Source organism: Notothenia rossii (genome assembly GCF_949606895.1).
Source record: "Notothenia rossii genome assembly, chromosome: 9".
Taxonomy (NCBI): domain Eukaryota; kingdom Metazoa; phylum Chordata; class Actinopteri; order Perciformes; family Nototheniidae; genus Notothenia; species Notothenia rossii.
Window position 1 is genome coordinate 11211823 of NC_136907.1, and position 25188 is coordinate 11237010.

The 25188-nt window shown below is 40.9% G+C and overlaps 1 protein-coding gene across 1 annotated transcript in view; it reads left to right on the forward strand.

Annotated features, from left to right (window-relative positions):
- The window catches only part of dchs1b (dachsous cadherin-related 1b), an 84662-nt gene that overhangs the window by 1559 nt on the left and 57915 nt on the right, over positions 1 to 25188 (forward strand). The window contains exons 2-4 of the mRNA XM_079650656.1: positions 12606 to 13445; positions 13563 to 13760; positions 13886 to 14659. Coding sequence (XP_079506782.1) covers positions 12624 to 13445; positions 13563 to 13760; positions 13886 to 14659 — 1794 coding nt within the window. The 5' untranslated portion in view covers positions 12606 to 12623. The remainder of the gene's footprint in view (positions 1 to 12605; positions 13446 to 13562; positions 13761 to 13885; positions 14660 to 25188) is intronic.

A 25188-nucleotide genomic window follows, 5' to 3' on the forward strand; every position in this document is an offset into this window, starting at 1 on the left:
TTCTCAGCCTCTGGTCTGCGTACAACCAGTCAGAGTTTAGTTTCTTGTAGAGTTATGAGGCGTGCAGCAGCAAGACATGTTCTAATAGAAACCATACGGATATTGGTGCGGCTGCAACTGAGTAGAGCTCATGTTTGTACAAACAACTCATAATTACTCACATCAGCTGCTTAGTGGGTCTCCTTTACAAAAGCAGGATTGTAACAAACTCTGGATAGGCTATTTTCTATCGGGGATTGATTCTTAAATATATTGTACATTAAATGGTGGTATGGCAGATAAGGTGTCCACCTTGACCCCTGACCTCCTTCTGATAGACTTATCCTCATACAATAACACCGCATAGAACTGATAGGTCTTGTCGTTCACATTACAAACTGGGTTTCTAACACTATCTATAGTACCAAGTGTGTCAAGGCAGAGAGGTCAATTCATTCAATTAGTGTCAAGTCTTTTGGAGGCGCTTATCAACAAAGTAAACAGTCAGCTGTTTACCTTGCTCTCCATTTGGTTCAGTGCAGCTGAATGGATGAGCATTATACTGACTGCCACTGTCAGTGTATTCTCATCAGGGCTTTGTTCCAAATAAATGCTCTTCTTAGACAACAGCATCCACTGTAAGACAGAAATATTACAATTACTTTTGGGGGAGGTGACTGCAGAGTCCCCTCTACCCTACAACCCCCATCCCTTCATTGTTTATCGGATTATTTGGGGTTCATGTTGGCAGCAACGTGGCATAAGACTTGGCTTGGTTTCTTCATATTTTTCTAAAAAAAACAGATGCTACTATGAATCATGCTGGCAAACATTGTTAAATCTCTGTTTCAAGCTTGAATACATTTTGGCTTTTGGTTAAGAAGAAATATAATACTGCCGTCCACAGCCTTAAAGGGTCTTTTTTTGTTTACTTTAATGGTATTTCTCCAGGGGATGTCCAAGTTGAGGCTTTATTCTTCTCCAAATCTCAAGCAATTATGAGAGTTTACTTTAAACTCTGGCGATATACAGTGTAATCAAACTGCGCCTTCACCACCCACATTGACACTGAAGTCATGCCTGTAATGTACACACTGTTGTCCTCTTTTTGTCTTCCAAAAAACCCAACCCATAACAAGGGAATTTAGTATTTTTAAGTCAAGTTTAATTATGTACATGGATTTCTCTATAACTCCTTTCTCACAGTCGAATGTCTGACTTTTTAATTAAAAATACAAAGACACCACACAAACAATATTGCAGAGAAAACTGTAGAGAGTGAAGGATTTGTTGTAATATCTCCAGCTCATCGAATCATGGAGTACTGCCAGCAGAGAAAAAAAGAGTGAGGGGAAAAAACACAAAGCATCTTCCCACCCAAATGTTGCAGCTCAATCAAAAATCTGTCATATTGTATCCTAGAATAGTTTTTTCCTGGGTATTGTTTTTTGTGTGCAAGAGAAATCAGTACACCAATCGGAAAGTGACTCAGACACTTCCTCACACACACACACACACACACACACACACACACACACACACACACACACACACACACACACACACACACACACACACACACACACACACACACACACACACACACACACACACACACACACACACACGTAAGCATACTCAGAACTGACCTTACTTCACCCAATTATATTTCTTTCTTTGCCCTTACCCAATCCTTAAACTATACAGAGGGCTTTAAATGCTAAATTGGCACAATTAAAAACAAGAAGAGTCAAAATAACCTTTTTGTTTTCAGAGTTAAAGAAATGGAACACACACTCCTGACAGTGTTACATTGGTAGCAGATGACAGCAAACCGAGCAACTAACGATTGTTTTCCTCTTGCTTGGCTCCACAAGTAGCTAGTGGAATTATTTACCCTCCGTCTTTCACTAACTGCACTTTGCTGATGCCTGGGGTTTGTGTTGGTGTCTTTATTTACCTCTCGGACCACCGTCTAAGCCATTACATAAACCCAAGACTCAATATTGAGGGGATTTCATGAAATGTCTGTTTATTAGGCAGCATGTAAACTATAACCAGTGTTAAGCCTCAATATGGCGTGATGGAGTAGCTTTGATTTCCTGGAAAGCCACTTTTGTTTGCATCATCCATCCACATGGTAGTAGAGTTGGAAAATAAGATTCCCATTGATAAGAAATCCCCAGTGCTGATTGCTCCACATTTCATTAACTTCACCCCTTCAGGGCCTCTTGGTTGCCATGGCAGCTACAATCACTAAGTCTACCATCTTGCTGCGATTATTATCATGAAATTTAAAGTAATTCCCCAAATCATATTGTAATTATAATGTGGCTGATCAGGTTGGTTTTAATTACCTCTGTAGCAGACCTTTAGGCATATTGGTGCATAAGCAGAATTTCTTAAATATGTATTACACAAATTAACAAAGATAAAAGCATGGTTTCATAATTTGTATTCTCTCTCTTATCCTCCTTTAGCATTAACCTTTCGGGCTTGTTTCACTTTTCATTCTCGCTTCTGCAACAGAAGGGAGAAAAAGTTTGAATTATGAGGCTTGAGTTCATTCTTTGCAATGTGTTATCAAAGAAACGTGTTAATAATAAATCAACTCTGGCAGAATGAATCAAACCCCGATACCTAATCATCCTGAGTCATACCTCATATTTTCGGACTGCAGCTTTTTCTTTTCCTGACAGTGTACTGTAGCCTTCCCAAGAGGAAACACAGATGTTACCTTTATACTTACAATATGAAGACCCATCTATCTGCTGTTCTGGAGAAGATATTACTGTATGACTGCCTCAACCAATCAAAGGAAATGACTGCACTCCCCTGTCAGATGCAAAGTGATTGACTAGCTAGAGTTTTTAGATGGTGAAATTCAACTTTTGTTTGTTCTGATGCCCAGTTCTGAAGTAACCGCCTTCATCCTTATTCATGATCTTTCTCCAGGCAGTAGGGAATGGATCCTGTTAGTGTAATGATCAGGTCAGCTGAATGGGAAAGACTACAGACACTGGCTAAATATTCAAAAACATATATCTTTCCATTGGAAGGCAGTAGATGCTGTCTGTCTATAGTGAGACTACTTTTGGAATAGTTCCACTTTCCTTCAGATAAACCAAGTCTCCAACGTTTTGACTTACTACAGTGCAATCTTCAAATTTGGATCAAATGAACTGGCCCCGACCACACCTTCAGATTCGGCTCTGGGATAATGACCGTTGGATATGGGTTGTAATATTCCTGGAGGAAGCTGCAGATGGAAGTTCTCTAAAGTGTGGTGTTGTCTCGAGTTTCCCATCCTGTGCTTCTCAACCGTGGGTTGGACCTGTGACATTGGCTCCCGCGGTTGCCAAAGTGTGGCTTAATCTGAGGAACTCTGGGTTTCTCGTTGTTGCTATAGATGGATGGAAGCAGTGAGTTGGCTTCTGTGCATGTATTTTGCACGCAAGGAAGTGTGTGGCCTCTGAATATACTTGTGTAAATCTCATTTGTGGTGCAACCAATGATTCATATCATCAACAGTAAATCTATCAATGACTTTGTTCATTAATATAATTGTGTAAGCTATAAAATGTCCAAAAACAGCAGATGTTTAAAATGTTGGCTTGATTAGTCTCTTAAATGTTGTTTCTCATTATCAACAAATTACATAATTTAGAAATAATGTTAAATCTAATCGGTTCTCATAATCGATTTTGTTATCTGTGTGCAGTATATGCAAACATGTTTTTGAATGAGCTGTTGTATTATTTTCATTAATCTCATGAATATATGAATGTTGGACCGGTTCTGAGTGAAGATGAATGAAATGTGGTAACCGCTGCCCTTCTGGGTTCATGACTGATGATAAACTTCTAAGTTCTGAGGCAAGCAGCGAGAGGAAGAGAGAGCCGGTGTGTGTGTGTGTAGAGTCTCATGTGTTTTTAATGAAGTAAGTGAGATGAGCTTCTGGTGGCTTCAAACACTTGCACAGAGCTGCGAGCTGCATGTAGGGCACCGCGGCTCAGGTACTACAGCGTGTTATGCAAATTAAAGGATTCAGATCCTGGATGTGTGTGTGAGACAAAAGCAGTACAAATAAAAAGTTGGCTATTGAGAAATGTTTTTTGTTTCATGGCATCTTAGAGATTGGGAGTGGCCTTTTAATAGGATCAAACATGTAATTAGTTTGCCATTGATATTACTGTCAGAGAATCAAAGCGCCATTGATCAGTACTGAAGTTAATTGTTGATTTGAATCCTCACACCATCTATCATATCTCTGTATTATTTAGTCATGATTTGCATCTGATGTTTATTGATGTCTGTTTGACTTTGAAAAACAAATTAAAACAAAGACGGACAGACTTAATTCCCAGGCTTAGCACAAGAAATATAATGGAGTAACATGATACAAAGGCTTTCTCTTAGAGAACAGCTGCCGGCGCGCCACTAACTCGAGGGTTGACGGATAATTTTATTACTAATAAGCTAAGTCGCCACCCCATAATCTGAGATAGAGATGCCAGACTGTCTTTCCAAAAAAACCACAGAGTATTTCTGTTCGGAGGATACTGACCTCTTTTCACCCTAAGAAAACTTTGCTCCGTTAACCTTAACTGGCAGGCTGTTCAAAAAATGTTTTATCGCTCTGATTAATGTTTATGTTTTTTCTGCTATAAAACCATGACCTGAGAAAACCTTCTGCCCGGTTTGCTATTAGGCTGTGCCACTAATTATAAAGTTTGCTGGAATGTGGAAAAAGATTAAAGTGTGTGCTTGCCCGTGTTAGTGTGTGTATGTTACAAGATGGATCTACGGTTTCCCTTCTCTTGATCCTGTTTTGGCTATTAGCTCAGTGTTTTGTCTGTTCACTTATCCTCTGTTTGTTCAGTAACACATGCTGTTATTCTTCTGATATAATACTGTATGTGTGTGTGTTATTGTATTCATCAATAGTGGGGACTTAAGTTCTTATTTCCAAATTGGGGACTTACTTCCCATATATCCCCATAGCAGTCCCCGCAAAGTTAAGCATTCAAATCAAGACTTGGTTAAGTTTACGTTTACGTTTTGAGCTATACATTTACGATAAGGATAACCCCACAGGTAATTCAAGTTAGCAAATTAGCTGACTCTCAAAACTGCTACACAATGACAAACGGGAAAATAAGTAATTTAGTATTCATTACAATCGAAATGAAAAAAAACAACAACCCTAGAGTGGTTAGGGGTCATTCACATCAAATTACATCCAAATCTAATCCATTTCATAAAGGCATTTGTTTGAGCCAAATAAGCGTATTTATCTAATTTCACCAGTGAGGTAATGGAGTTGGAGTCAGGGTCTTGGTTCAGCTCGACGTTTGCCCTTGTGGGATATTAAACATGCTCTGATGGGGAGGGGTGAGGAGTGATGGTAGATGGCAGCTGTTGCTTCACCTTCAGGGATATCTTGCCTCACCAATCTTTTTTTCTACCCTGCTGACCTTGTACTCTTTTCTTTTATATTATTCTCTTTTCATATTTTTCCTTAATTTTCAGCCAGTTTCTAAATGTTTCTCTTCAAATAATATACATTCAAAACACACAAAGACTCACTCATTGTAGAAACCAAACCCGCTGCACATTCACTTGGCAGTGTGGCCTTGAAAGTTGAGGGGTTAGTGAATCACCTCCGGCTGTGTTTTCACTTGCTGCATGGCTTCACTGACGGTCCAGAGGGTACATTATTTATGTGGGTGCGTGTGAGTCCGCGTGTGTGTGGGTGTGTGTGTGAGATTCAGCACTCACTCAGCTTATGGTTAACTTATTTATATTCCCGTCTCTGACACCGTGGCAGTGTTTCTTTTAGGAAACCTCATTCAGAATCAAACTTCTCTTCTGCATCTCTAGTTCCACTTCTTCCTCTGTTCCTTCCATCTCTGACAGTCACTTTCTTTCTCCCTCCGCCTGTTGGGAAAAATCTAGGACGTTTTGTCACAGGGGACCTGATGCAGTTTGTAAGCATTATGTGACTGTATTCCAGCCTGACATCCACAGTGAGAGTAAATAAACAAATCTGAGTCATCGCAACAGCCTTGAATTGTCTTGCCTCTGCTACAGAGTCTCGGATTCTTATGCGGTTGTTTTTCCCAAACTCATATCCACATGGAGTTCAGTAAGAACTTTAGTGAAGAGATGCAAGTCTTTCAGAGAAACAAGTTGAGCTTAAGTAGGAGCAGCATAGCGAATTGTGACAGATTTGATAACTTAAAGGAGTCATGATTTAAAAATGTACAACGGCTGTGAAGAGCATTTTGATGATTTTCTTGCAGGTTAAAAACGGGATGCAACAGATGAATCACAGATTTCCAACATGTGGACACTCAAGAGATGTTTCTTTATGGCTGAGGATGAAACAAAAAATTGAAAAAAGTCTGCTTTTATACAGTACATCACTTTCCCATCATCATTTTGAATCCAAAGGAGAGTATAAAGCCAAACAATTAGAACATATCTCTCTATGATACCTTTTTGAATTGGAACAAAACATTTCACATGCACGCAACATTCACTTCCTTATCCCAGAGAATAGGACATGTGTCTTCTAGTTTATTTTTTCTACTCTGCTCTTCGGAATGGAACAAAAACTGCAATATGAAACGAAAGTGTTCAGTCTCAATAGGCACCTGGCACAGAGGCACGCTCTCAATGTGAACTGACCTACTCTCTGAGATGACGTGCCCCCCCCCCCCCCTACCTACGCTCTGTGTCCACTGATGTCACTGACATGGACATTTATGTAGGAAATAAGTAATAAAATAAAACTCTAGAGCACAACTTCAGGGACAGAATTAAACAAAGACTTTCACAGAGTTATGCTAAACTGGGAATGTTCCAGTTTGGTTCCCCGGTACAAGAGATTTTAGTTACTGGAAAACGTTGGATTAGATATTATGATGCAAGATCAAAATATTATAGGACTCTTGGTTATACAAGGGCGAACCAGATACAATTTGTATCTAATGTCAGTTGAGTTTTACCAATGTTTCTTTCACATTCCCCTTTAAAGTATGCATTTGTGGCTGGGTTAGTTTTCACTTTGTATCAGATCAACCAATTGACCTCCGGCGTAACCAAGGAACTCACTTCATCATAATTAATTCAAAAGTGCTTACTTGTATTTTACCCGTCTCCACAAACCAGATACATAGGTTGGGTTTCTCAAGTTGTGAGAGCCTTTACGGCCGCAGGGATCCCCTGGGTGAGGTAACCCAATTGTATGACAAAGCCATGAACTCTCTTGGCACATAGTAGTATTATTATTGAATTATTGATTGTGCTTTAGTGCAGCACGTATATTTCAGTGTGTGTATAAGTGTCCAGACAGTGGACGTCTGGCTGAGTGAGGGGCTGGTGTTACGATACTTTAAGATTTCATTTTGCTTGAGTAAGCTATGGAAATAAATTGAAACTGATATCCAACTTTAGTGTAGTCTGGATGAAGTCTGGGAGGAAGGAAAAGGCAAAAGTTGAACTGAGGAAACGTAGTTATAGATGAATTGAATGGGATTTAAAAACCAACGCACACACACACGACACACATGCATATGGTCACAGTTCTAGTGACAGCTGGTTTTCAAACGGGACGTCTATATCCAGAGATCCGGGATAAGGCGACTCAAGGGGGGGACAGGGGTCATAGTTGTCGTCCCCCCAAACACACACACACAACCCAAACGACATGAAAACTGAGATGCTAAGCATTCCTCCATCCTTTACCCCCCACCAGCCTCCGAGCCCTCCTTCCCTCTTCTCACAAAGCCTGCTTCACCACAGCCTGGCCTAACCTTTTATTCTCAGTCATTTAATGAGTTGGTGTCACTTTAGCCACCCTGTAATTGTACACTTGCTGAGAACTGTCATAAAACTTTTTTTTTTGTTACGCTATCAAATGGCACTAAAACTACAACCATCTCCAATCCTAACACAATATAGGGCACAGGCTTGCAATGGTTTGCAAGAAAGCTGTTGCAATATGAGAACATTTGTTCTTTAAACCTTATCCTTTTTGCTGTTGGGGTTTTCAATGTGTGAAGACAAAGTTCAATCCACTGTCTGGCTGTATTTTTTTTGAATTTCTCAGCCTTTTCCTTTACTTCTTTCCCCTGTCTGACTTTACTGTCAATCATAAGACTTGGCCAATGTTTGTTCTGGGTTACACAGAAGCAGTTGCAGGGCTAAATGAGTGGCTGCCAGCTATCTACAGTCAATGCCAGACCTCTCAACCGCTGAGGAACTAGCTGAATCCAATGCTGTTCCATCAAAGCACAAAAACATGGTTGAGATAGAAGCGGTAGCGAGTGGCCGTTTCTTCCTTGGAACTACGTGACTTTTGGTCCTGTTTAGCTTGGCCCACAGGTAGCTATAGCGTGCCCTACTATATCTGCTTAGTCCATTAGAGGGGACTGACGGAGGGAAGGAGGAGGGACAGACATGGGAGGGATACGGAGATAGAGGGGCCTGCTCAGAATTGGAACTGCATGAGGAAAAGCTATTCCCCACAACTGAGATACGACAAAATGAACACATTCACACACATCCTCGTACACATACTCTTTCAAATAGTCACATCCTATAGAAAAAACACTATGGTTTTCTATTATATGGTTACAGCACTTAGGAGTGGAGGCCCGTGCATTTGAGGCTTTGAGGCTTGCGCACAGCAGAAGGAGATTATGGGGGTGCAATGCCAGATATAATGTGGCTGAGACTGCATGGAGCCCTCCGGGTCTGACCTGCCTGTCAATGTGGTCGCACAGAGATGATGTCACTGCTCGCTTGCACATGTGTTGTGCAGCCGTACAAAGACATGGATGTACAAAACCCCATTCAAGCAGAAAATACAGGTTCAAACTGATTTGTAGTTTATAACTTTGTATTGAAATGAAGTTAGAGATACACACATTCATGTAAACTTTAACATCATCTATCATTATAAGCAGAATGTTATGAAGAGTGCCACTAGAGGGAGTGAATCAGGTGGCTGTCTTTTCAACTTCCCTTCTCTTCTGCCAGTTTCCTTTCAGCACAAGCTATATTTGAGGCATTGCTCTATCCATTCATCATCAGTTAGTGTTTTCCAATGTAAGCACAAGAGTATTACAGCACACGTCAAAAGGGAGATGATGTCATGCACCGACTGCTTAATGACAGATTGCTGCCGTGCGATGTGTTCATCAATATAACCTCTCACTGACACTCAACTGAAGCAATGAGGGAAAGAAGATTTAAAGAGACACACATGTCTCTCCTTTGAATACACCCTTTGTTTCTTTTTGAATCAGCTCATTGGTCCCTAATGACAATAAGGCAGACGAGACAAAGCCATAATCACTCGTCAAAATGTAACTTGTCCAAATCCACTTTTTCCTGCTATCTTTGTCCTCCCTGTTGTTCTCAATGGTTGCAATATGATACTGTATAGGGTATTCATTTTGTCACAGCAGGGTCTCCAAAGGCAGCAATAAGTCTTTCTTAACATCATTACCCCCCTAATTATCTCTGAGGCTTTTCCTTTTTCAACTTTTTTCTTTTCCTCCTGTGCTTATTTCAGAAAGACAGTCACATAGACTCAAACACACACAACTACTCTGACACCCAGCAAAAAACAACAAAGGAGAGGTGTTACGTGCTCAGGCTCAGCTCAGCTTCCCTCTTTGCATAGGAGTTCAGCAACTGTCCGCTGCACACGTCTGGACCAGATGTAGAGGTCAGCGACCAGAGGGGCCAGCCTCAGTGTCCCTCTCTCTGTCCCAGTGGAGCTATAGACTTTATTAATCCCTTCTCCTTGGAGGGCTCATAAACTACCGCAGAAGGTCAGGGTCAGGAGAAGGACTTGTGGAAAGGATGATTGGAGGAAGATTAATAATATATACAATAATGTTTTTCATTTGCTTTTATATTCTGCTCATATATAAAGAATTTAAATATTCTTTCAGGAGTCTTGTACATTTAGAACCTTAACAACAAAATAGTTTTCACTCAATATTGCCAATGCATGTGAATAATGAGGTACTCGTGCAAACATACATGGTTTTTTTTGCACTACAGACTTGAGAATACTTGAATGAAATAATTACATTTATCTGGAAGATGAGAAAATATTTCAGCTTTTGTATGTGTGTCACAATATATAGTAACTAATTCAGTGAATGTTCTTTGACTGCAGAGTGCAACCTTACTCTGATGCTTTATTAGAAAACATCCTCTTGATCTCTTTGGAGTAGAACTCAGTTTTTCCATCAACCTGCAGGAAGGGAAGTGTATGGTCTTTTGTGTGTATGAGGGTGCTACGCTTTAACTCAACGTATGTGCAGTCAGACACTGCAGCCGACACCAGGCTGGCTTTCCCTCTAGAGGTGAAAGACATTCCTAAAGTTAACTGTCCAGACCGTACATGCACTAGGGGAGTGATTGTCTGTCTGAATGTGGCTGGCCAGCAAAGGCCAAAACGTAGAGATGTCCCGATCTGATCACGTGATCGGGGATCGGAGGCAATCACGTGATTTTCAAAAGATCGGAATCGGAAAAAAAATCGGGGATCGGGATTTCTTTTTTTTTTTTTTTTTTAAATACTTTTTTTTACATTTTGTATTCAATGCTACAAAACAAAAATGACCATGTTCAAGTCTTAAAGTCATCCTGAGGCCTTAGTTTTGGTTTCAAATTACACAACATCATGTATGTGTTGCTTCTTTGGGGCTTGTTTTCATAGACCTGGTTGCTTATTTCTCTCAAATCTGGCAACAGAGTGGGCAGGGCGCAGTGTCTAATTGTAGCAGTAAGCTAACGAGTACTGAAAGCTTTATTTTGTTTTGATCCAATGCTGCACAACTGAACTGATCCAATGCTGCTGTGAAAGAAAGAAGCTATATCCATGTTGGATAGAATATCTAATTTAAATAAAAAAAAATAACCTTAAGGGACAACTTGAATGCTTTTTTTTTTTTTGATGCATTGCATAAAGATCGGATCGGGAAAAATCGGTATCGGCAAATTATCAAAATCAAATGATCGGAATCGGATCGGGAGCAAAAAAAGGTGATCGGGACATCCCTAGCCAAAAGCCTCCATTGATAACTAACCTCCTGTCTGCTACTGACCCTTTGCCTGCATCACACATCCATAGTGTTGATCATGTGCACCAAACATGAGCTAATCTAAGCAGGACTCTTTCACATTCCAGAGGGTTTAGGTGTTCAGTGTTGAAGATTGTTAAAGCAGCATCCCTCTGGACTCCAACTGTGATGAATGGGTTTTGTTAGGGCTTGATGGTCCTCCACATTGCAGGATGTTTTCAAGAGTTACACGCTCAATAAATCTTTCCTTGTAAATGGGAGAGGAACATGCATAAACAATTGGTCTGATTTTGAGCACAATGTAAATATTTGTAGACCTCATCAAGGGGTAAAATGAGCCTCTATCTCGTGAGAGTTGGGAGCGGCCATACAGGTTCAATTTGTATTTCCAGAATTATATTACAGTGAGCTAAAGTATGTGTGTCAAACCTGGGTCAAATACCATTTTCAAATAATTATTGGTGTTTGTTTTAACTTGCTGGAAGTACCAGATGGTGGGTCAGCTGCAGGATAATGTTCACAGTGTCAACTGAGTTTTAGATAGCCCTTTAAACTCTTGCGAATGCCTTTCTTGCAGTCAATTTGCCAACTGATGAGGCAAATCCACACTTCTGACACACCAGGAACATAAAGAATGTCTTGCAAAAGAGTTTGACCCTAGATTGATGCATGCCTTTGTGGATACTTACAGCATGTGAATCTGTTCATGATTAGGACCAGCCTATGACTGATAAGATTGATATAGCATTAGCATGAGGAGGAGATTATCTTTATGGATTTGTGCAAGATTTAGAGTTTGGGGAACATAGAGGCTAAGCTTACAGTCTTAAATGACTGCTTTTACCCATAGAGGCTCTTCTGAAGCAGCCATATACTTAAGCTCCCATGCATTCCATGTATTTTTTAAGTATGTCTGTGTTTTTGTGTGTGTGTGTTTAAGGATATTATGCAAACATCAAATCTAAATATTACTAAGGATCATTTCAGTGTCTTTAATGTGTTTTCCCTTTGGATTTCAGTTTATGACCACTCTGGACACTTTAAAATGTTTTCATCCAGTGAATAAGATGTGTTATCCTTCAGCTACATATAGTTTATGACTCTGTCCTCAATGTGGTCCAAGCAAATGTGGATCCTGGACAGATTTAGCCTTCCATTTATGTGCTCTTTCAAATATTCCCAATCCTGCTGAAGAGTTCTTTCCAAACTCTTATTTATATCCATATATATATAATTTTCATTTGTAAAAAAGCTCAAATACATCACACAGTGTCTTTTATAGGTTGTGGATTATTTAAGTGTTAGCACATTGTTATTCAAGGATTACAAATACATACTAAACAAAAATAACAATTTGTTTTCATTTTGTGCTAACGGAGCAAGATCATTTTCAAAATGTATTTAAATAGAGGATAAGGAAAGTAGTTCCTTCTCAATTTACACATCATAAAATATATCTGTAATAATATTTTCTCTAAAGTGTTTTTTTCTTTCTCTCTTGTTTCCGTCTTACAGTTGTAGCAGAGCCCAGCCATGACGATAACCAGTAAAGGGTCAAGACGGAGGGTTTGGGTCAGCGGACCTTGTTTGTGTTCCTGGCGAGGAACGCAAGTCTTTTATTTATGCATGGTCCTTGTTCTTGTTCAGTCTACAACTGTCTTCGGAGCACTGGAGCTCCAGCTGGATGAAGAGCAGCCGGCAGGGACCATCGTTGGTGATATCAGCGCTGGGTTACCACCTGGTGAAATCGGAGGTCTTTACTTCATCTCGGACCATGAGAGCACAGGCGTCAGCAATGATCTCAACATCGATGAAAACACAGGCATCATTACCACTGCACAACGTCTGGATCGTGAGCAGAGAGACCACTATAGCTTCATCGCTGTCACAATGACAGGAGTCACTATTGAGGTGTCGATCACCGTTAACGACATCAACGACCATGCACCTGTGTTCCCCAAAAAGAAAGCCGTTCTTAAAATTCCTGAGCACACAGCAGTTGGCACAAGGTTTTCCCTGGAGCCTGCAACAGATGCGGATAAGGACCAGCTGACCACTCAAGGCTACGCTATACGAGAGGGTAATGTAGGCCAAGCCTTTAGACTGGAGACCAAGAGAGCTGCTAACAAGGTGTTGTATCTGGATCTCGTAGTCAATGGTCTTCTGGACAGGGAGAAGCGCTCATTATACACCTTGGTCATTGAGGCCTTTGATGGGGGCTCAACAAAAAGGATGGGATCCATGACCCTAGACGTCACTGTGACGGACATCAACGATCACGCGCCACTCTTCAATCAGAGCAGATACCATGCTATTATCTCGGAAAGTCTCCCACAAGGCAGCAGCATCCTACAGGTTAGCTCAAGTCTTATCAGGGTTTAGACAGTGATTTGTTACTTCAATAACAGTTCCTGCGCCCGTAAATCCAAATGTTTCAGGGTATTTTCTAATTTCAGTTTCTTATCTTTCCAGGTGTTTGCAACAGATGAGGACGAAGGTGATAATGGTCTTGTCCTTTATGAAATCAACCGGCGTCAGAGTGACCCTGATCGCTCCTTTGTCATGGATATCAAGTCAGGGGTCATCACTTTGAATAGGCCCCTGGATTATGAACTGAAGAGGGTTCATGAACTGGTGGTCCAGGCCAGGGATAACGCCAGCCAACCTGAGGTAATTGCATTATGGGTATTCCTAAGATTCCTAAAAGAAAATAATTAACCGTATTTGTCCTCTACAATAATGCAAAGTAGATTCATTTCAGTACTCACTAACACGAATCATGTGCATTTTCTCAGGTTACCAATGCATTTGTGACCATTCATGTCCGTGACTTCAATGACAACCAGCCAACCATGACCATCATCTTTCTGAGTGAGGACGGCTCACCAAGGATCTCTGAAGGGGCCCAACCAGGCCAGTACGTAGCTCGGATTTCTGTCACAGACCCCGACTATGGAGAGTACGCTAATGTGAATGTATCTCTTGAGGGGGGTGATGGGAAGTTTGCCCTCACAACCAAGGACAGCATCATCTACCTGATATATGTTGACCAGGTCTTGGACAGAGAGGAACGGGATTCGTATGACCTGAGGGTTATGGCCACAGACTCCGGCACGCCTCCCCTCAGAGCAGAGTCATCTTTCACCATTCAGGTGATTGATGTGAATGACAACCCCCCTCTATTTGACCAGCAGGCCTACAGACAGACTATTCCTGAGGTTGTCTATCCTGGCTCCTTTGTTCTCCAAGTTACTGCCAGGGACAAGGACCAGGGCCCCAATGGGGACGTACGATATAGCCTCCTCAAGGGCAAAAACTCTCACTCTGATTGGTTTTCCATTGACCCGGTCACAGGGATCATTACCACAGCGACAGCCCTAGATTTCGAATCAGAGCCAGCACCTAGCGTAACTGTGGTAGCAATGGATGGAGGCCGCCCGCCATTGTCTTCCACAGCCAAGGTGGACATTGTGCTCCAGGATGTTAACGATAACACACCTGTGTTCTCCAGCAACTTCTACAATGCCTCCATAAAGGAGAACACGCCAGCTGGGACCTGTTTCTTGGAGGTAAGAGAAACCATAAATACGTTTTTTTATCATTCCTTCGTTCTCTCTCATTCTTCTTCTAAAAAAATCTCTTTTACTCTTCTTTATTTTGAAGGAAACTTGGCATTTATAATTCTCATGAGGCGCACCTTGTTGGCCACAACACTGTTGTCCTACTTATGCAGCCAAAACCAAGTATTCTCTGTCTCCCCTGTACTCTCATCTCTTTATTCACTCTTTTCTCTCACACACTCCCCTTAAGCTCTCTCTGATTACTCCCCTGGCAACAGCCTGATTTATACATCAATGTAAAAGAGTATTGAAGTCAACATTTTGTCTGAACTGAACATCTGTCTCAAAGTCCTCTTTCAGGAAAGATTGGTGCACTTGGAAGCATGTGATTCATAAAAACTAGGGTATGAGATGAGTAGCCAAGCCATTCTACATGTTCATTTAGGGTTAAAAAGATGTGTAAAGGTACTAGAAAGAAGAAACAGAGAAAAGGAGGCAGTCTATACCTGCATTCCTGAGGAGATTTACTCTGTGCACGTATGTCCTCTCTCTCACCTCATACGGTTGCCGTGGTAACCAAGCCATCAGCGTAGAGTGAGCCCTTGGTATCTCGCGGCAGCTCGGCTGTATTGCTTTTATCTTGATTCCAGCAGCTCTAATATATAAGGAGGACTTCTCTTGAGAAATGAAAAAGGATGACTGGCTGTTTGTCTTCCAGCTAGGTCTTAACTTGGTATCATGCACCGTTTAGACCAACTGTTTTTACGGGTTGGCTAAACCCCTCTGCCGTGACGCGGCTGAGAGGAAAAATAAAAATGTCTGTTTCGTAGCACTTTCAAGAAAGACTGCTGCCTGAACATAACAGTGCAATGGCTCTAATAAATGTCTTTAAACCCCCAATCATACCAACTGGAATTAGATAAATAATGGTGGTTGAATTTCACATTCTTGCAAGTTCATTAAGCATGTATTTGGAAAGGATGGCTGGTATTCAGTGGAAATTGGCATATGGGCTTACTCCTTAGGGAGGATTGGAGATGAGGGAAATAAAAAATATAATCAAGAGGAATGAAGATGATTTTAAATAAGATTATGAGAGGTGGAATGACCTTTGAAAGGAAAGCGGAAAGAAAAAAAGGGATGTGGTTAAAAACGGCGAGGTGTCTTTACAACCACTGATTGTCCATTGCTGAATTATTGAACCCTTTAAATTGGTCATAATGAGGCTCTGTTGAATTATTATGTCCCTCAATCAAGAACCCCATCATGTCAATTCCAGCTGTTGCCACCGTTGTTATAATCAACATTTTCTAATCCTAGCCAGCAGTGATTCTGGCAGTAGGTACATGCGTAATCCCATGCAACACGCTACGGCTGATTCTGATGCCAGAGTGAGTGAATACGGCTTGAATAGCTCATTCCGGCACGTTCCTCAAGGCTCGTTTAAACAGAGCCAAGATTCCCTGGACAAGAGTCTCCCACAGGGCCTGCCATTTACAGGATAATGGTATTTGGAGTAAACTTTTTTCCTGGGCTAATGGAATATATTGCCATTCAGATAGGACACACACACTTATGCTAGACCTTTTCGTTTCAGTTTTGTTCTGTATTTTCTCCATTTGCCTGCCAACCAACTGTCGAGATTGTGGAGCATTTGGAATTTTATTCTGTCAAGATAGTGACAAAGTGAAGAATTGGGTCCGCTGGTCTAGTAAGCCTAGTTTACATTTTTCGGTGACGTTATTTGGCAGCTGCATTCAGGTTGTGAAGTTTCATCACGTTCCTTAAAGAGTCAAGTTGAAGGCACAATGTTCTCAGAATTGTGCTAATATTTACAATAGATAACAATCACATTATACTCTTTTGGCTGGCTCGGTCAGACTTTTGGACACTTTGTGTAAAAATTGTGGAAACTCAGCAAATGTTTCATATCCAAACAAGGAAATATGTTATCAGATGATGTTTTTGAATAACTGGGACACACATAGTAGTTTTTCAATCCTTACGCTCTGTCTCTGTTGTTCTTCTTTATTTTCTCTGTTTCTCTTTATCTTTCTTAATATCTTTTTCATGATGTGTAATTTTATTTCACTCCACTCATGCATACACACATTTATACATGCATCAACAGTTTCAGGAAGTTTCTTATCAGTTGGGCTACTATAGTAATCTGTAATGTGCTGCACTGTTTATACAGTCGCGACACAAAGGAGTTATTTATTTTTTGGTTTGCCTGCTTTCCTCTTCCCCCACTTCCTTAAAGTATTTCCCAGGCAGGAGATGTTAGGCTGCTTCACTCAGTTTATATGTGTGTGTGTGTGTGTGTGTGTTTGTGTGTGTGCCGGCATGCACATTCATCTTATTTGGGTTCATATCCTGAGAAGGTAAGGGTCATGAGAACAGCGCAAATTGCGGCTGATGATGATAAGTGACAAGCATAATTTAGAATGAAGCATTTCCATTGTTTAAAAACTCTTATTTGCAAACATAGCTGAAATAATCTGATCTGTGTATGGACTGATTGAATCAGGTGTTTTTCTTGGATAAAATCTAAGTTTTTCAGAGACTAAGCGTATTTCCTTCCTGTGTGGGTTGTACCTTGCACAAATTAAATAAAACAATGCAAACAAAATGGACAATAACATTTTAAAGATAGCTGAGAACAAGACAGCAAAACGGAAGCAAAAGATGACCGTGTGTGTGTGTGTTATGTACGTACATGTGCATATCTCTGTATGTCATATACGTATGTGTACACTATTGAAGCCAAGAACTATCTTTCAGCAGGTGATGCATCTCCCCTGTGATGTCAGCATGTGGTTTCTTGATCAAGCCTGTTATACAACACTCAATCATCTGAACAGATGTACAGATGTTCTCAAATGGGAGATGTCCAAAAATGTAGAGAATAGCTTTCTGGCATTACCGTCTAAGAGTCGTGGTAGTGCACTGTCTCTAGTAGAATACATTTTTCATTTCAAACCTTTATTTAGTCAGATTGGTCCCATTGAGATCATCGATCTCTTTTTCAAGGGAGACCTGACTTTGACACCACACTTTAAAAATAAAAATAAATACATCAGAAAACATAACAAATAACTGAGTGTTATACATGTTTTGTTATTATTATTTTTTTGATGCCCCATACAGTCCAAGATGGTGGACAGTATATGAAAGACACACTCATAATTATTCTATGTGTACACCTTTGCTTGCACTAGGGATACAATTGTGAAGGTGGCAATAGCAGAAAGGAGCCATAAACTCAGAGAGACTGTCCCCAAAGGAACATGAATACGCCCCAGAATACATTATAAAAAAAGCTTGCAAGCAAATCTGACATTCGGACTTGAGACTTGCAAAAGTGGTTTGAGGAGTATGGAAAATGGAAATTACAAATCCTTAAGGGAGCATCAATGTGCTCACTGAATAACATTACAATATTCCCATTACAATTAGAGACGTCCATATATAGACAATGAATCTCCACAGCTCATTTTGCACCAAGCATCTGGTCAAGGGAAATGTAAAGCTGATGGTAGGGATTTAATCTAACCAATCAAATGTGCTGATACTGTATCTCCCTATGGACTTCATATTTTGACCGACAGTCTACACACAAGAACATGTGAGGGTGGTGTTAAGGTGACTCAAATAGAGCAAAAACATCGGAAAGGAGACTGGTTTCTTTTGACAGGTGGAATTAGTCTGCCTGTACTTCCCTCAAAATCCAAATAAACACAGCGGGTCTGCCTGTTAAAGCAATCAGCCCCTTTTGGTGTGAAGTCCAAAGTTTGAAAACATGTGCCTGAAGTCTATATAGTTCTATAAAAAAAGTCTAATCATATTTATAGCATACACACATGCCTGCACACTGAGACTAATCGCATTTGATGAGATATTGTGATGAATTGAAAACAGGAAGCTGTTCTGCTTGAGCTTCCTGTAACACCGTTCCAGTCTCCTGCTGGTGTCGCACTGAAACCAGAGCCAGAACGAAACCACAGCTTCTGCTTGGAGCTTGCGCACTCTCCTGCAGCCTAAACACACACTCCAGTTTTTATTAAGCTTGAAAATGTGGGGAAAATATGTAATTTATTGTCTGTTTGATGTCTTCCCTCAATGGTTGTTCTCGAACAGTGGCAGCTGTGCTTTAATAAGGCCCCGCTCTGTTGAAACTTTATCTTGTGTGTTTTAATTAATCTGTCAGTGTGTTTTGAAATGGGAGGATCAATAGATGAGTGAAGAAAGACTGCAGGTCGAAGCGATCACTTGTCACCACATGCCTCGGTTGCATCTAACAGGTGATCAGCCTTGACTAATGTTTGGGTTTTCACACTAACGGACATCAGCGAGATAAAAACTGTAGTGAATCGTTTCATGCTGTTAACAGCTGGACCCTGTTCTGTTACGCCTACTTTCTCTCCGGTTCTGTGTTTCTATCTCTTTCTCCCACCGACTCACACATCTCTCAGCTGTCAGCCATGTTGACAGGATGTGTGTGATGATGGTGTCTCTGCAATGCAAAGTATTCTCATAACATCCATCATCACTTACTGTGAGCTCATCACCTGTTGTCTACTGGAAGCTCAGATATCGCTAATAAAATCCATCTTGGTTTTACACAGATGCCTTAAAACAGCTACATAACGAAGTGGGCTTAATTTATTTATATCATAGTGATAATGTTTTTCTTCAAAGAAATACATTAAAAGCTGTAAAGATGGCAACGCTGGTCTGGTCTATCAGTCAGCTACGCAGTTTTGTCGGTCCACCATTTTGATACAAACTGTAGTATCTCACTAGCACTACTGGATAGATTTCCATGAATTCTTTTCCAGACGTTCATTGTGCTGGGAGGATCAATGCAAACTGACTTTAGCAATATACTGACATTTAATCTGGTGCCACCATAAGGTTGACATTAGTTGTTTTGAGAATATGCCCCCCTCCGAATGAATGTAGTGATTTTGGCAATCGCTTAATGTTTGCACCTAGCATCTTCACGTCCAAGTTGTATTATGCCTTGTCTGGAGCTATGTCTTAATTTCGTTATTTTAGATTTAGTGTAGTATGCCTTTCGTTTGGTTGGCTTCAAATTGATACACAAGCAGCTCTTCTTCTGCATTTCTTACTGAGTAGCTCCTCAAAAACTGTTTGCTTCGCCAAGGGGTTTGATAAAAACGTCTATTTGAATGAAACTGAGAGATCTGTATGCGCAAAATGCACCTGGTTTAACCTGAGGTAATGACACTGAAACTGAATGGTCTTTATACTTTTTCTGACATTTCGTTTTTTTGGCATAACCACCAGTTCAGAGTCTGGATCCCTGCTGATCATGAATCCCTCTTCTTGCTAGAATATTTTCAGAAGCAATGAGCTTCAACATGTTGAACTCTTATGCTGACAGATTCCTTTTTCTGCCTGAGTATTTTTCAGCTCTTTGGAGGGCTGTTGGATTGTGGCCCGAGTTGGTTCAATCCTCCTTTATTCTTTCTTTGTCCTCCTAGCAGCAGTAGTTTGGTTCCATATCACTAGCTGTTGGCATATGCTGTGTTTTAACCCTATCAGAGTGTTCATTCATGTGTGATCTGACTGGCTGATGCTCTGTGGAGAGGATGGCCTCACGCCTCATTAAGCCAAATACTCTCTACCATATGGCAGTGAAGGGTTTTCTTCTCACTCTTTCCTTCTGTCTCCAGTCTGACTGGTTTATATTCCAGTTCTTCATCTCATCTGTTAGTGAGTATCTCAATTTCCATTCTTTCTTTTTTCCCCTTAACTTTATACCTCACGTCTCATGGGCATTTAACCTTATGGCTTATGTACTGGTCTCAACTTTATCCTTTCCTTTGCAATTTTAAAGCAATCAATCTCCCATCAGTGACTAACACTATCATGGAAATAATTTATTTATTTGTCTTTTTCTGCATCAGTGGAGCTACACAAATAAATGTTTTATTGCATCAGTTTTGCTTCTCAACGTTCTTTAACCTACCTTACTTTTTATTATTATTGGGGTGTTAAGTCTAGGAAATGCCACAGAATCATCCTGATTATTCATACACAATTTCCCATAGCATCTAGTTGTATATACACATTGTTTATTTTATCCGACCAAATATTTAGAACTCAAATATGTTACATTTATAATCGAATGAATAATCAAACAAAGTGATTTGCGGTTTTGGGTTCAAGATGATGCTACACTTCCTGAGAATCAACAATTATACTCTCTTCTAATGGAAAAAGGTGTATGGAAAAGAATTGTATCAATCAATATGTGCGGCAAGTTCTTACAAGGTGCAGTCAAAATACTGAAACTCCTCTAATCTTAGCGACACACAGATATTAAACAGCTGCAGGCACAGGATCTTCCATGGCTACAGACAAATCTGTAGCCATTCACACACACATTTTCTATCTGTCTCTTCTCCCCATCCTATCTCTCTGTTCCAGCTTTTGCATTGTGTTTCTCTTCAAACGTATCTGCCGTCCAGACGTCCCTCTCTATCTCTGTCTGGGCCTCCATTCTGTCCGTGTCTCATCTCTTATTGCCTCTCACTCCTTCACCGAGTGAAAGGAATACACTCACAGACCTTACACGCACACACACACACACACACACACACACACACACACACACACACACACACACACACACACACACACACACACACACACACACACACACACACACACACACACACACACACACACACACACACACACACACACACACACACACACACACACACACACACACACACACACACACACACACACACACGCCACACGCGAGCGGCAGGTGATCTTGAGGCCCTTCAGAGTTCATTTGGTCACACTAATCTAATTTCATGACACGTTGAGTTAAGTTGGTGTAAATTAGTATGTTTCCTGTGTTTCTCTAAATTGTATTTGCTTTGGGAGGGTTCCTACAGTTTGGGAAAGCAGGTGGTCGATAAGTTAGGGGTGAAGGGCGGTGCAAGTGCTTGTTTCCCAGTGTATCAGATTCTGTCATTTCAGCTTGAGATGGATGATAGATTTGAAGTCGCAATTGGGTGTAACCAAGAGTTTTGTGTCAAAGCCAGCTAAAATGATATGAATGGTTCAATTCATTTAATTCACTTGCCTTTGTTGTTCTTTTTTGCACTCCTCTAGGGCATGACTTTGTTTTTGCGTCTGCGTGTGTGGGTGTGCTTCAATGTTGAAGCAGCTGCCCTGAAGCTATTGTCTGGCTGTGTCTGTTCCTCTGGTGTTGTGTCTGTCCCAGCACTCTTCACACAATTTATGTTTTCCTCTCAGGGGTCAAAGACTGTGCAGCTACAGATATTTGTTTTCTCAAATGAATCATTCATTTAATCATCTCACTTTTACTTTTGACATCCTTTTCACCTCAGGAACTCAAACGCGAAGAGATGCTGAGAGAAGCGGAGAGGGAAACGTTTGTATTGCAGATCTAGTGTTGCGTTCGTGGTGCCAAGATACACAGTATTAAACAATACCGCTGGTCTATATGAGATCACAGAAATGGCACCGACTGACAAAAAGGATTTTATATTCAATATGGTCCATATCACGTCCCTCGCTTTCTTTACATGTCCCAGAGGCATTTCCTTCATGCGTGCACCTCATATTGTCTTTCCTTGGATTTGATCTTTTATAAGGATAGTTCTCACCATGAGTTGTCTATTAAAGGTTAGAGCAAAACCAGAGAGAGTGAAAAAAAAGTTTCCACTACCTTAGAGTGGAATATTTTACTACTTCCCACCTGCCTACTATACCCTCCGCTAACCCCCATTTTCCCTCTTTTTTTGGATTGCTGCCTGGTTTTACCGAGATGTACTATGCATGAGCTGAAGTGGGGCATTTCACTGTAAATACATTATGCACATTTCTGATGATGAAACATAGGATTTAGTAGTATACATCTAAATAAAAGCATATACAGTGCCGCACATACAGTAAGCACAGGATGAAACTGAGGCCCATGAGCTTTATGGGTAAAAACCACAGAAGAGACATTTCCACTGTGGGCCTCCATACATGTGAGCGTGCATGTGTGTTTGTGTTTGTGGTGGCTGGCTGCGGTGTGTCCGACAGGGTTGGAAGACCTAAAGAAGTGGAAATAACTTTACTGTGTGCATGGGCAACTGCTGTGATTTGTTTCGTTGAACTGCAAAAACCCTGAGCTGTAAGGACGACCGCACGACGATGTATGGAAGAGTGATGAAAATAAATGGAGAGGTGATCAGAAAGAGAAGGGAAATGTTGGAAGAGAAAATCAATACACACAATAAACATTGATTAGAGCTTGATTATTAACCTTCTCTTAATCCCTCTGGAGGTTCCTCTGAACTGCAGCCTTCTGGACTCAATGAACCCACGCAGGACGAGCAGAATATTAATTTAATAAGAAGCTTTAGGATGAGTAATAAAGTGTTGCTTGGAGTTCTTAGAAAAGTATACTCTGTTTATCGAGTCTTCTACATTCTTTCAATGTATTGGGCCAAGGTCAATCAATTCAGCACAAAAAGCTGTCATATTTCCTAATATCCACTCGCTGTAATATGTGTAAGGTCCAATGACATTAACACCATTAATATAACTATAAATACATGCCTCTGAGTTTGCTATTCATCAATACATTCTTTGTTTATTTCTCTAAGATCTTGAGTTTAAACATTCTTGACAAGGCGTGTGGCTTTCATACTCTGGTCATTGAAAATGTTGCTTTCAGGGTGGTCTATCTTCTTCTGTCCAACCATACTGTAACTCTTTAGTAAGAAAAGGGACTCTCCATCTTTCCCTTACCGTGCCTTTCAGTATTGCCACCATACAATTAGGACACCGGTCTTATAAGGATGTTTTAAAAAAAACTTTCATAGGATCATGTCTTGCAGTCAGATCATGCACACAATGTTTATGTTGGAGTTGTGTCAGGACTCTAAGATGAATCTATCTCACATGAAACATTGGTCGCTTTGTATTTTTTCAACCTCACACTGAGTACATTTGCAGGCATTTGGCCTGAGCAATAGGTGTTGCCTGAGGTTTGGTAAATCATCTGATTTGGCCTGTGTCCTGTGTCGCTGTTGCAAGTGATTTAACTTTTGGACTAAGGATGTGTCAGATTTATTGTCAATTTAGGAGAAGCAACATTTCTTGTGCATGTGGCCCAAATTCAGCTCCGTGGTTTTGGACCAGATTTACTGCGGCCTACACACGCCGTTTAGGAAGTTCTTTATATTCCTTGGAATACATCTCTTAGTTTTTAATAACATATCCATCCCGCATAATGTCGCAGTCCAAGTGCTACTAGAAGATGTTCTCAAATCAAAGTGCAAAGACGTCAAAAAGGCAGACGACATCTACTTCACTCTAAACTGATGTCGCAAATTCAGGATTTTTGGACACACTCAGCTCCATTTGCTTGAAGATGTTGCTGTGCTCCTACTGCAGGCATCGGAGGAACTGAATACAGCAGGGAGTACACCAGCCATCTTTAAATGTCAACGTCTGTTTTCACAGCAGCAGAGCGGGACTGTTGCGGAAAGTGACAGCAGATGGTTGGTTGGAAGATGAAGAGAGATACATTTTTCATTGAATCTGATCTAGTATTCATTCATTTTCACACAAAGGGAAGAAATACATATTTTGGGTCTTTTGGGTCTTTTCCATGTCATGACAAAAAATGTTTTGAAGACGGGGATATGAAATATTCTTCTCAATGCCAACTCAACTTCATAAAATAAATACATTCAGCCACAAATCACAAGAAATACATGTCAAAGAAGATCAATAAAATAGATCTTGCTTTAAACAAGCAAAACAAAATAAATCATCATAGACTTCAGAAAGCACCGTCCAGAACCCGCCCCCCTTCACCTCAATGGAGAGAGAGTGGAGAGGGTCGCCACCTTTAAGTTCCTGGGGGTTCACATTTCGGAGAGCCTCAGCTGGACAGCACACACCACTGCAGCAGTTAAGAAGGCCCAGCAGCGACTACACTTCCTGAGGGTGCTTCGGAGAAACCGACTGAACAAGAAGCTGCTGGTGTCCTTCTACCGGGCGACCATCGAGAGCGTGCTGTCATACTCCATCTCGGGGTGGTATGCAGGATGCTCAGCTGCGGACAAGAAAGCCCTGCAGAGAGTGATCAGGATGGCAGGGAAAACCATCGGCTGCCCGCTGCCCTCTCTGGAATACATCTCCACCTCCCGCTGCCGCAACAGAGCTAACAAAATAATAAAGGACAGCTCTCACCCAGGTCACAGACTGTTCTCTCTCCTGCCTTCTGGGAGGAGATACAGGAGCTTCAAGTCACGGACAAACAGACTCAAAAACAGTTTCTACCCCTGGGCCGTCAGGCTGCTCAACCACCACACAAAATGCAATAACCGTAACCATTCTTACACATACACACACTTTTAATGCACTTTATATACTATTTTTATATCAATATTTTGAACTATTTATTCCCCCGTATGATTGTATGTTGTCTGTCATATTGCCATGTTTTTTAGTGTTATGTATTT